At 40.0% G+C, this 13501-nt stretch overlaps 1 protein-coding gene across 5 annotated transcripts in view; it reads right to left on the reverse strand.

The window, feature by feature from the left end:
- Positions 1 to 13501, reverse strand: part of TRIP12 (thyroid hormone receptor interactor 12) — a 165618-nt gene that overhangs the window by 98136 nt on the left and 53981 nt on the right. For 3 of the 5 annotated variants that reach the window (XM_045031303.1, XM_045031301.1, XM_045031302.1), the window contains 2 exons: positions 5210 to 5335; positions 3382 to 4181 (listed from right to left, as the gene is read on the reverse strand). In XM_045031303.1, coding sequence (XP_044887238.1) covers positions 3382 to 4181; positions 5210 to 5335 — 926 coding nt within the window. The remainder of the gene's footprint in view (positions 1 to 3381; positions 4182 to 5209; positions 5336 to 13501) is intronic. The other 2 variants (XM_045031305.1, XM_045031304.1) reach the window with 1 other exon arrangement.

Raw genomic sequence — 13501 nt, forward strand, 5'->3', positions numbered from 1 at the left:
GCCAATCTACCTTGTTCTCTCAAACCTTTAGTTGTATGAAAAAGGCAAATGCAGAACTGGGGTACAATTCCATAATTGTGCTGCACTTGCTCATTTTAATGGAGAGAGAATACTCTCATGTATCTGATACTATTTGGACCACTAATGGTGTTACTGGATGGTAGTGCTACATATAATTTCATAAACCCCTATATTTGCAGTCCAGAAAGATGACCAGCCTTTTGAGCCTCTCCTACCCTAGGAGAATCATGACTTGAAATTCACCACTACAAGTAGCTGTAGTAGAAAATGAGCGTTTTTACTTAAGTTAGTTTAACCCTGCTCTGAGCAGAATTGCACAAAGACAAGATATGCACAAGTCAAGTCTCCACTATAGCTTCCACCAAGGAAGTTACAAGTCCTAGTTTTCTCGGTATAGACCAAGCCCAGCTGTGGCAGACTACTGTAGATGGAGCAACAGTGAATGACAGTGACACCCTAAGCTTCACTAAAATCTGATTACTGAAACTTTGAGACATGCACTGCAAGGTTTTAAGTTTGTTTTTTGGCTAAGAGCATATCAAGAAAGTGATTATCTGTGTGATGCATTATAATTTAGGCAAGGGTTGGTCTAGAACACCAAATTGGAAAGCCACATGCAGATCAGCACTCTAGCGTTGAAGGCTCCACTTTAGTGCAGTCAGTCCTCCTTGATGAGAGCAGGCTTCATCCCCTTTGATCTTAACAAGAGAGATGACAAGAAGGTGCTGAAGTAAACAAGACCAAGGGTTAAGAAACATGGCTCCAGCCTTTCAGGCCTATGGCAATAGTTTAGATTAGGAGTTCTCAACCTTCTTCTTTCTGAGCTCCCCCCACCCCCCGCCCAACCAACCCACCCCTCCAAACATGCTATAAAAACTCCAGGGCCCAGCAGGAGGCCTCAGTCCCACTGGGGAAAGGGTGTGGTCCCTCTGGCATAGGCATAGTTTGACTGGGAAGGGGCAGGAGAAGAGGGGCTGTGTGACCCAGCCTCTGTGGGTTGAGGGGGCGCAACCAAAAATTATAACTCAAAGTGGGGGGCCCTCAAGTCAAAAAGGTTGAAACCCACTCAGGGGGATAGTTAGGGGCTGTGTGCTAGAAGGGTCTCCCCCCACCCCGACACACACACTATGGTTTCTGCTTCCTGAGGGTTCTGCAAGCCCCAGAGCCAGGTCACCCCACCTGGACGGCTCTTACTGGCTGTGCCAGCAGTCAAAGAGGGATGGGAGTGAAGGAGTAACTGCAGCCCCAGGCACCACCAGCAGGAAGAGGGGCAGACCCCGTGAAACTGGCTCACAGCCCCCCAGGGGGCCCACAAACCCCTGGTTTAGATGCCTTCTCCTATGTTGGGGGTTCTCTAAATACAGGCTAAAAGGGAAAGAGGTTAGGGAAATGTGGTCTGGTTGAGGAATTAGAGTAGAAATGAAGTTAGGAATCATTAAAAAGGGGATAGAGAATAAGACTGAGAATATATTATTGCCCTTATATAAATCCATGGTACGCCCACATCTCAAATACTGTGTACAAATGTGGTCTCCTCACCTCAAAAAAGATATTCTAGCACTAGAAAAAAGTTCAGAAAAGGGCAACTAAAATGATTAGGGGGTTAGAGAGGGTCCCATATGAGGAAAGATTAAAGAGGCTAGGACTCTTCAGCTTGGAAAAGAGAAGACTAAGGGGGGATATGATAGAGGTATATAAAATCATGAGTGATGTCGAGAAAGTGGATAAGGAAAATTTATTTACTTATTCCCATAATACAAGAACTAGAGGTCACCAAATGAAATTAATAGGCAGCAGGTTTAAAACAAATAAAAGGAAGTTCTTCTTCACACAGCACACAGTCAACTTGTGGAACTCCTTACCTGAGGAGGTTGTGAAGGCTAGGACTATAACAGTGTTTAAAAGGGGACTGGATAAATTCATGGTGGCTAAGTCCATAAATGGCTATTAGCTAGGATGGGTAAGAATGGTGTCCCTAGCCTCTGTTCGTCAGAGGATGGAGATGGATGGCAGGAGAGAGATCACTTGATCATTGCCTGTTAGGTGCCCCAGAGGGAGTGAACCTGGCATTGGCCACTGTCGGTAGACAGATACTGGGCTAGATGGACCTTTGGTCTGACCCGGTACGGCCGTTCTTATGTTCTTAAGCTATTAGTGTTCCAAGCCTTGCAAAGGAATTGAAGAAAGTGTTAACAGGAGCTCAGCTTTACAGGTGACCTTGCATGACCTTGATATTCTATCTAGGTTCTTATACACAACCCATCACTATAGCACTCAAGCATCTCATACTGATGACTGTATATCCACAGAACTCCACTGTGAGAGACATTATTCCCATTTTACAAATACAGAATGGAAGCAAACATTAAGATACTTCTTGAGATTTTAAGATGGTATGTGGTAGAGTTAGGAATTTAACACAGACCACCTGAGTCCTAGTACAAACTCGTAAGTGAGGTGACTATCCAATGAAGGTGCAACCAAGAAGGATGCACCAAGAATCAAAGTAGAAAGATCCCATAGCCCACACAATCATTAAAAGTTTTGAAGATTTCTCTGCATTGTGCCTTTAAAACTTGATCAGAAGTCAACATGAAAACCTCACACAAAGTTAAATGTTCTGTATGGTAAATGTGAAGGCCTGATTTTGGTAGATTTTCATAATAAAGTCCCAAGCTTTGAGAAAGAGTGGTAGTACTGTATTCTCATTTTAATCACACAAGGATTTTTTTCCCCCTCCAGATATGCTTAGTTCAAAAGGAATTATTTGGGGGGAGTTCTATGACCTGTGCTCTAAAAAGATCAGACTAAATCACCACAGTGGTTCCTTCTGGCCTTGGAATCTATAAAAAGGTTGTCTATAGTTTTATCTATGTTTTATGAGTCAAATGTCTATACTTAAAAGGAAGAGAGGTACACTTATCTACCCAATAAAATTCTGAAGTAGAATTCTAGGGCAGAGGATGGGAAGGGGAGGGCCATGGTGATTAAAAACTGCAGGTCCCATAGGCTCTAATGGAATTTGCAAATGTTCAGTACCTCAGCATTTGGCCCTTAACTTTAACAGTCATTTTTCATCTAAAATAAAGTTTCATAGAGGAGCATTTATTAGAAGTCTATACCATATACCATGAGCCAGAAAAACTGAATTTTAAATCATCAAGAACTTAACCATAAGCCGATGCATTTACTAGAGAGCTCAAAATTCATAAGCTTAGGTCTAGTGGAACTATTTTGCAGATTGCTTCAGAACCAAAACAAAAAAAGTCTATGTAAGGTTTTATCCAGGCTGAGTTTCAAAAATAAGACACTTCGCCCTTCCAAAATAAAAAATAAATAAGTAAATATTTATCAGCTTACTTGCTAGTTTAGCCTGTAATCCTGAAGGTCCAGGTTTTGATGTCTCTGACTTTGAAGAGCCTGGTAGAGACAGTTTTGTTTTAGGCAGGCTAACTTTTGGGCTGAAGCGAGCGGCCCAGTCAAACTTTGAAGAGCCACCTGTTTTACTTGGTTCTTTATCTCTGCTACTCCTTCTGGGACTGGGACTAGATGCAGAACGGGAACGCCTCGCCTTGCTCTGGTCTTTTCCTTGTTTTACTCTGGCACCCTGAGGAACAGTGGAAGAAGCAGAGGCAACAGCAGACGAGGAGGAGGATGTAGAAGCTGAAGAAGAAGAATCAGTGATGTTGCTACACCCAGCTTTGGCTGAGGTCGCTGATTTTGAAGCCAGTTTGCTGGGTTTTGCAGACCTCTCTTCAACGCCAGTTGATTCAACTGCTGTACCACTCTTTATACAAGATGAACTCTCTGTCCTTTTCCTTTTCTGATTTCGGGAGCTACCGGTAGCTCCACCCTTTCTGGTATGAGCCTTGCTCGTTGATGGCAATTGTGCAGATTTCGACTGCTGTTCTTGGTCTAAGTGTCTTTTCTTAGATTTTGTATGTGGCTTGTTTGTTTCCGAGAAAGTTTCAGTATATTGAAGTGCTTTGGGTTTTTTAGCAGAGCTAGGGGAATTGGTCCTGTTATAATCTGGGCTAGCACTGCGTTTCACTCCTCGAGAATTGTCTTTCTTAGGCACCTGCCCCGTTTTTTGCCTTTCTGAAGTACTGACTTTGTCTGGGTCTTCTTGTGGTATTATAACTGCAGATGAACTACAGCCTCTGCAGAAGTAAGCAGAAACAAAGTTAATACAATACTAAGTTACAAGAAACTTTACATTATTACAATAATTGAGACCTGACTTACACTAATTGTTGTCATTCAAGAAAATGTAGATATATCCTAATCACAGTCCATTACGAGGTTTACGTTAAAAAAGAAAAACATGCTTAGATGAAAAAGGTTGCATTCCAGATTTCAAATGATGTAATTTTACTAGCATGACCAAACTAAAATAAAAAAGCTGCAAAATAAGAGCATGAAACACTGCCATCTATGGATTTTTGGGGACGTTATGAGATGATTTTAAACACCATTTGCAGTATAGTAACTCTTGTTTCACAGATGACAACCAAAATACCTCAAGCCACTATGAAACTAGTATACTGTATACTTATTTCAGAACTAAGTTCCACAAGAAACCAAGGAGTATTCAGTAATGCATAACCAGTCAACTGGATTTCAGATAAGGAAAGATTCCTCATATACAAGTGAGAATTTTTTTAATAAAGCGATTGCAATTAACCTTTCTTGTTTCATTACAGTCACATGAAATATTTCAAAATGATTTAGTTCTCTTCAACAGGATGAAATCTGATCTATTCTAATTTAAGGGGCAGGAAGATGGAAATGGTAAACAAATAAGACATCACCAAGGTTCTGATCACTAAAGCAGTCTGATATCAGATCATTTTATATTTGGTTTAATATATTACACAGTTCAGAACTGTTTGGGAAATTTGCATCTTACCCAACATGTAGGAAAGTTTCTATTTTCAGTATATAATCCAGAGCTAGTTATGCAGAATTTATTTTCTCCCCATCACTGATGAAATGGTGTTTCAATTTGTGACTTAAGTATAATGCGATGCATGAACATTTCAGACACTGACATACATCGGTTGAGCATTAACCCTAGATTAGTAAAAACTAGATGTCAGACAATTTAGGATAATTTAATATGGTTAGAGTATTATATACATTCTTGAAGTGCACATTACACTTGTTAACAGGAATATGAAGCAGTTACCTTTTAGAAAAGTGTCCCCTGGACTGCTCAGTAGTAGTATTAGACTGCACTTTGGGTGCCTTTGAAATAGATTTTTTACTCTCAGGAGGGCTATGTGCCTTATGTTTTGCCTGCCCTAAATGTGACCTGTCAGCAGAAAGTCAAAACAGAAAGCTATCAGGAGTCTGAGATGTAGATACAAGCCTGTAGGTGGAAGGTTTTTTTTGTACTTTATACAAAAATATATTAGTGCAAGTACAACTTCACATACTTCTTCACATCAACCCTTCATTATACAAGATAATACTAAAACTTATTCTTCTGAAGTGTCATGTAATGTTTTGTAAAATGAAATGCACTTAGTAGTGATTTCTAACCAAATTATTTTGGGGCATCTTGAATAAATAAGACATTGCAAAAAAGTTTCAAACCTAAACAATTGTTAAGTGTGACATTATCTGCAGTTATTCTGCTATGCAAGCCCAACCAATGCCCAATTATCTATTCAAGCATGAAAAACAAGACATGACCAGATTTAAAACAAAACAAAAAACACACACAACCCACACTTTCAAAATTAAGGCAGTTTTTTTTAAAAAACAGGGAAAAATATTAACACTTCAACACTGAATGCTTCCATGCATCTGAGCTTATCCACTAAAAAGGTGTTTATAAGTTTGCCCCTTTGCTGTTTAATTTCACAAATCCACCAGTAAGGGTTCTCCCATGGGCATAGGTAATCCACCTCCCCCAAGAGCTGGTAGCAAGGTTGATGGAAGAATTCTTTAGTTTTTATAAGTTATCCATAGATTGTACCATGGGGTTATACTATTAGATATATTTCATCGGCTGTATTTCACTTGTTAACGTTCATGTGCTTCCACTGTTGCTACTTGACTTTGTAAGAGTAGACCCTATTATGCAGAATATAATATAGAAAGAGGACCAGGCTTTACGAAAAACCACCACCAATACTTCTGCTACTCCAGAATGTAACTTGTTTCTTCCAGTAACACAGAAGATATTTAAGGGACATAACTAGGGCCCCCAAATTCACAACTGTGAAAAACACGTCACGGACCTTGGTCTTGTGTGCACTTTACCTTATAATAGATACAGCATTTCTCAAACTGGGGGTCCCAACACAAAAGCTGGTCATGGGGGGGGGGGGCGGTGTCGCAAAATTATTGTGTGGGGGGGGTCGTGGTATTGCCTTTGTGCCTACTGCTGGCAGCGGTATTGCCTTCAGAGCTGGGTGGCTGAAGAGCGGTGGCTGCTGGCTGGGCGCCCATCTCTGAAGGAAGCACCCCACCAGCAGCAGTGCAGAAGGGTGCCATACTGTGTTATCCTTACTTCTGCGCTGCTGCTGGAAGCGATGTCACCTTCGGAGCTAGGCTCCCAGCCAGCAGCCGCCACTCTGCTCTGAAGGTAGCGCTATCGCCAGCGGCAACACAGAACTAAGGGTGACAATATTGCGACCCCCCTACAATAACCTTACAACCGTCTTTTGGGTTAGGATCCTACACCACCATGAAATAGCTGATTTAAATATGTGAAATTATTAAATTTACACATTTTTGAATCCTATGGCCATGAAATTGACTAAAATGGATTGTGAATTTGGTAGGGTCCTAGACATAACCAGTTACCCAAGAATCAGAATTTTACACATGCTATTAACTAAGCATGTCTAATTCCTGAGCATTTGCAAATTATACTGAAGTAGGGGAAGGTGAGAGATTGTGAGCACCTCTGGCCTTGACAAATCTAGTTCTTAAAGTTTGTTTAGAGACACCAGCAGCGATGGAGAGGAAAGCAGAGGAGCTGTGCATCGACAGAGAGCAGCAGCTGTCCCAGCTTTAACAGGTTAATAAAGCATTTTTGACAGCTTGTTTCCAAAAAACTCTATTGAGAATCTACAAAAAGTGCTCTTACCAAGACAACAAGCAAGCCATAAGAATAATGGATCCAAGAAACAGCAGCTATGAAACAGCTGCAAAATCAAGAGATTATGATCCATGGACTGAGAAAGAAAGCTTTATCAGCACATAAAAAAAATAGAATGCTATTCACTTTCAAATCTGTGTAACTGTTTTCTATATGGGTTTTTGTAGCTTGTGACTAGAGGAAACTAAATTAAAAAAAACACTTAATGGGGGGGGGGGAAATTAAGTGGCATTTTTAATGTAAGCGATTTACCATTGGGAAAGAAGTTTCAACAATGCCCCCCTCCCCCCCAAGAGACTGTACGTTACCCTTTCAAAAGAAAGGATACTGTAAAGTTAACTGATCTAAAGGCAATACAGTGGTGGCTCAAAGAAGGGATGCAGAAAGTGACTAAAATGAGCCCATGCAACAGAATGAGCCATCAGAGTTGGTGGGGCATAGAGGCCCACTATTGCAGGTGACCTTTTCATAATGTACTTTAAAGCTACATTTAGTTTGAAAGCACCATCCACGGATGTGCAGTATTTTTAATTCATGGGCAGTCAAAGCACTTAAGAAGCTGTCACAACTTGTGACATCTCACCCACATATGTTACAAATGAGAGTTACGTATACTGTATAAATCTATTAGAAAATGCCTTCCTCTAATCTCATCTCTTGTTCTTTGCCATCACTGGAAGCAGGCAAGGCAAATTATTTGAAACTGCTCCAAGAAATCATATAATACCGTTTACAAAATAAATATTTGAAAGTTGTCTAAGATCATACATTTGTGTTTCTCCCAATTATGCTCATTTAGTGATTGTGGAAAGATTAAATGTTGGATAGTTTGAATATGAAATACCTGAAGACTGAGAACTGTAAGACGACAGCTGGAAGAAAATATTTTAGGTAGTACGGGGAGTTAAGTCCTCCTAGACTTAATCATTTTCAGGCCGCTTTAAATTCTTCAAAGATCAGGGTACCCCAGTCCACTCTATACAAAGCATTCTGCCAGCTGAGGTTTGGGCTAGCAAAGTTTAAAATGGCATATGCAATGAGATTTCAAAGGGTTTTCATTTGAAAAAAAGTGAAAGATTTTCGAAGTGCACCACTTTTCTCCTCAGAAAAGGGAAGAACAGGCCCATTTAAATTTCAGTTCGATTTTTTCCCCACTTGGGTTCAGTTAGTGCTGAATAGCTAATTTGATGTTATGGCAGTCTGATCTTAAAGAAAATTGGTTCTTCCTGGTGGCACCTTAAGCTTCCACAAAGAAAAAAAATTCAGTTGAATTCAGACCAGTACACACAATCAATGGTCCAAAATAGCAACTGAAAACAGAATCTCCAAATGGGATTTAATTAAAGAAAGTCTTATTCCCTAATTCAAAGCTTTTTCAGACTTTTCCTTGTGTGTTAAAAGCACTCAGTGAGAGAAACCACTTCTAAGAAGGAAGAAAACTGATATTATACCCTTCAAACCCTTGATACTCCCATGCTCCAAGTACTATCAATGTCAACATCATCACTCCATGAATTGAAACCTTTCACTGCTAAATAAATAGGAGATGTATATTTTAGCACCTCAACATAGAATTTTAGGCAGCTTTAGAAGACTGAATCTGAAGGTTCATACTCCGCTTCATCCTCGGTGGGGATGAATTTGCTGATGTTTCTTTAGGAATGTGTGTGAAGAAGAATGACACCTGGACATTGTTTCCATTAAGGGATGACCTGTGCATCTTGCATGGTGTTATAAAGGAGAAAAGGCATAACCTCACCTTAAGCTCCAGTAATACACACACAATTGGACAATATTCACAAAAAAAGTTTCATCCCAGGAGATAGCTAGCTTTCTCTTAGGCACTGAACAGCAGCAGCACCTCTGTTGTACAGCATTCATGGAGTGGTTCAAAATTGGAGACATTGGAGGGGCTTTGAAAATTAGGACCAGGATGCTTAACTCAGTCTGGAATGGCTAGAGGGCCATTTACCTATTTCTCTTTATAAATATAGACAGTATTATCTATTGTCTAATGTCAAAGAAATCATTATGGTAGTCTAGCCAACAAATAGATGTGTGAATCTTTGCTGGCAGCATATTGCTGAAATTTGAGCCCAAAGGATTGTCATCTAGACAGTTAATGGATTCTCAAAGGAGAAAGGATAAAAATCAATGTTCTATGGACTCTTCAGGCAATTGTTTTTCAGAGAAGGAGAAGCAGCTGCCCATCACAAGATTTGTAGGGTGTCAACTGAAGCCCTACTAAATGACATAAGCACAAGTAAAATAGGAAAATGCTAAAAATACATATAAGCACTCCTTCTGATGCACTTGCCTCAACCTGAGTTCTGCGTAGCTTGTTCCATTACAAGCTATGCAGGGGGCGGGGACGGATAGTTCAGTGGTTTGAGCATTGGCCTGCTAAACCCATGGTTGTGAGTTTAATCCTTGAGGGGGCCATCTGGGGCAAAACTCTGGGGACTGGTCCTGCTTTGAGCAGGGGATTGGACTAGATGACCTCCTGAGGTCCCTTCCAACCCTGATATTCTTTAAAAAAAAAAAAAAAAGGTGCTGAGACAAAGGTAAGCAGGCCAACCGTAAGCAACTGGAACTTCCAGTATGACTCAGTACAAGCAAAAAGAACCTCCTAGGTCAATTACTCTAGAGTGTGAGACACCACCTACAGTACCTTTCTGAACAGTCCTAAGGTCATTTTGACAAAGTTCTTGAAGCCAGGGTTGTGCATCCATTTTTTCTTAAACCTCAGAGAGTTCAGTTTGTTTTTAAGCCAATAAACCCTTAAAAACAAGAGTCAAACAGAGCACTATATTGTTTGTGAAGTTGTTTGAAGATGTAAAGTATTAAAACAAAATTAAGTAGTGTCAAAAAAGGTTTTCCAGAAGATAGGAAATTGACAAAAGAATGAGCTGTAATTCTTTGTGCTAAGATATCGTGAAAGAGATCCCAATTGTTCTTCTATAGTTAGAACTTCAATGTTAAGAGAAAAAGGTTGTGATGCTTTTTTGAAAAGTTACGGTACTAATATACAATTTATATTGAGATGAAAATCAGGCCTCATATAGAAGGCTGCATAGCTAGTCAAGCTCCCAAGTTCACTCCTTTTGTGGAAGTAACTGAGCTGACAGCCTTCAAAAGGTAAATGTTCAATGCACTTCATTCTCTCCCTCCCCTCCCAACAGTTAGCTTGTTTGAGTGTTTCTATACAATTCTCTACAAGCCAGAATGTTGTACTGTGGCTCTAATAAAAGGTATTTACCTTAGAAATTTGGTCATACTAGAGTGATCAAATTCATGACAAAAAAAGGTTAAGAAACAAGCATGCCAGTACCTGGTATAGCACACCATACAGTTATACCTCAATAGCTATATGCATATCAGTTTATTGTATACAGATAGCCAATTGCAAACTACTGAGTAGCATCTTACCTTTAATATGGTTTCTCGAAGACCAAATAATTATCATTACTTCTCTAGTGGCAGATGAAGACAGAAACTCAAGAGTCTCCTGGATAATACCACTTACGATTTGGGTATTAAGCAAAATTTGGAAACAAGTTTGCTTAATACCCTACTGCAATACTACTGCAAGAGAAAGGGGCTAAACCCAAGAGGATAACTTGGAGAAAGCCTGCATGGGTATAAAGTAACCCTTCTCAGATTTACATATATTTGACACTAGGAAACTCATGAGTAGTATCCAGCTTCAAGACAAGTGGTGAGCAAGATTAGATCTGACAAAAAATAGACTACCCCTGGTTTAGGTTAAGGTCCAAATTTCTTGGTCAAGGTATAGTCAAGGTCTAGATTCCAGAGAAAATATAAAAACAATGATAAGTAAATAAAGAGATTTTTGGGTCTGTTCAAAAGCATCTGACAATCCAGATTTGACCCGTAGTCCACCTATTAACTACCCTGACCTAAAAGGTAGTATCCAGTGCACCGTGGCAAAGTATGTGTAAAGTGGTAGTTGCTCTGCAAAGCTGTAAGCTAAGCATAAGGACTCTCCACCCAGGACAAAATAGCAACCTTGCTAGAACTGCTAAAGGAAATGGTTTAGATTTAACAAAGTCAAATGTTGTTAAGAGGAATTAACCGACTATGGCTATCAAACCACCGTAGGAAGGGAGAGAAGGGGAAAACAGACCACCAGAGAAATGGAGCAGACATCTTTGTTGAACTGCACATAAATGACAATTGGATTTTTTTAGATACGTAGTTTTATTGGTTTGGGCAGAGTTCAGGAAGCCAGCAAACTCTGGAGTTTAATTCCAGATGACACTAAGCTCCCTATAGCTGGAAAGGCAACCTCCCCACTACCTCATAAGAGTGTGTCAAGGATTAGTGTTTGTGCAGTGCTTTCAAATAATACTCCAGTGTATACACTACAGTAATTTTAGCACAAGAATTTATCTACCATTGTGTTGTGAGTTTACTTGTTCAGTCTTCCTCATAATGATCACTAGCCTTGAACAATTTTCGTGTCCAGTTTTGCTATTTCAGTCTTCTCTTTTTCCAAGTGAAGATATTGAACATTGTTATTGCAATACTAATCTTTTTAGAGTTCGCTATTTATTTTTACACATTCCTTTAGGTTTCAGCCAATTTAGTGTACAACAGGATTTGACACCTTGTTTTGCCTCAAGCATCAGACTCAAGCTTTTTTCAGAATCTAGATTATATTCCACTTGTGTTCTATTAGCTACTTTTAAGAAGTCTTTCAAGCCTAAAGCCATGTCTACACTAGCAAACTTACAGTGGCACAGCTGTACCGATGCAACTGTGCCACTGTAAGATTGTTTGCGTACCCGCTCTACTCCAGCAGAAGAGACCATAGAAGAGCTGATGTGGACAGCACTGTCAGTGTAACTTATGTCACTCAGGGGCAAGGTGTCCCCCCCACACACACCCAAGTGACATAACTCATACCAACAAAAGGGTAGTGTAAACATGCACTAGAGGTGCAATTTTCAATTACAAGTCCCACGTTGGTTTATTATAGCTTTAAATATTTTAACAATTCTATAATAAAAATGAGTTAATACTTTAATTTCCCCCCAATTACTATGAAAATTCCTTGCAACATAATATACACAAGAGACTAGAACTCTGTTGGGCAGACACTCCATATGCACCCCAATATTTGTGTCTGATGGATTACTCTCACTACCCTCTTAAATAGCCCCTCTACTTTTCTTCTTTGATGAAGGTTTATGTATAACTTATCTACAGTCTCCTTATCTTCACGTCTCCCCTTTTACAACCTGGCATAACTCCTCTATGGGCTTTCAAGACTATACAGATTAGTGTGATCTAGTGTGGCAGTTATCCATGTAGTGCAACTATTGTGAAGGGTCTGGTACTGGTCACTATATACAGAAAATACAAAACCCATAGCAGACAATTACAGAATAGCCTGACCATAAAGGAAAAAAAAAGTCTTCATAACTTCATCAATTAGTGGGTGACTTGCACTTCCAAATCAATCTAGTTAAAAAAAAATATTCAGTGAAAAAACAAACAGTTACGAGTTTCTCTTTAAAAAGCTGGTATACCAAATCGATTTAAGTTATCAACTTCAGCTACGTTATTCATGTAGCTGAAGTCGACATACTTAGATGTGCTCACTGCGGTGAGTCGACTGCTGCCGCTCCATCGATTCTGCCCACACCTCTTGCGGCGATGGAGTACAGGAGTCGACAGAAGAGTGCTCAAGGGTCGATTTATCCCGTCTAGACTAGTCGCGATAAACCATCCCCCGCTGGATTGATCGGTCTGCCAACCCGGCAGGTAGTGTAGACATACCCTGAGAGTCCTGAGTGTTTTAAAATGTAGAATACAATCAAGGATTTTAGGCAGACAGCCTCTAAGAGGTCACTGTTGTGGTTGGTTGTCCAAATAGAAAATCTTTTCTATTTAAAGAAATATTTTCTTCTCATGGCCAACTTTCTGTTTCGCTGCAGGATCTCTTGCACTTCAACAGTGAAGTCAGTAGCACTCAACCATCCCGCATCCAGGCTGCTGGATGTAGTGATTTCTGGTCTGGATGAAGTGATATTTTGGAAGACAATCTGGAGCTATTATGTCTAGGAGTAGTACAGGAGGCTGAACAGACATATTAGCCAGGGCTGTCCATCAGGGTCATCCATCAAGATCAGTGTGTTTGCATATCATTCTGGGATTCAACAAAATGGGTGGATATGCTTACATGAGATCTTGATCCCAAGCACGGGGGGGAAAAAAAAAAAAAAGTCTTGCAAGGATCCTGGGATCATGTCTTTGCTGGAACAAGAGTATGGACCTCTTAAGTGTTGTCTTTGGTAGCAAAGCAAATCTATACCAGGATTATACTGGCGTGATAATGGA

Source organism: Mauremys mutica, chromosome 9, assembly GCF_020497125.1.
Source record: "Mauremys mutica isolate MM-2020 ecotype Southern chromosome 9, ASM2049712v1, whole genome shotgun sequence".
Taxonomy (NCBI): domain Eukaryota; kingdom Metazoa; phylum Chordata; order Testudines; family Geoemydidae; genus Mauremys; species Mauremys mutica.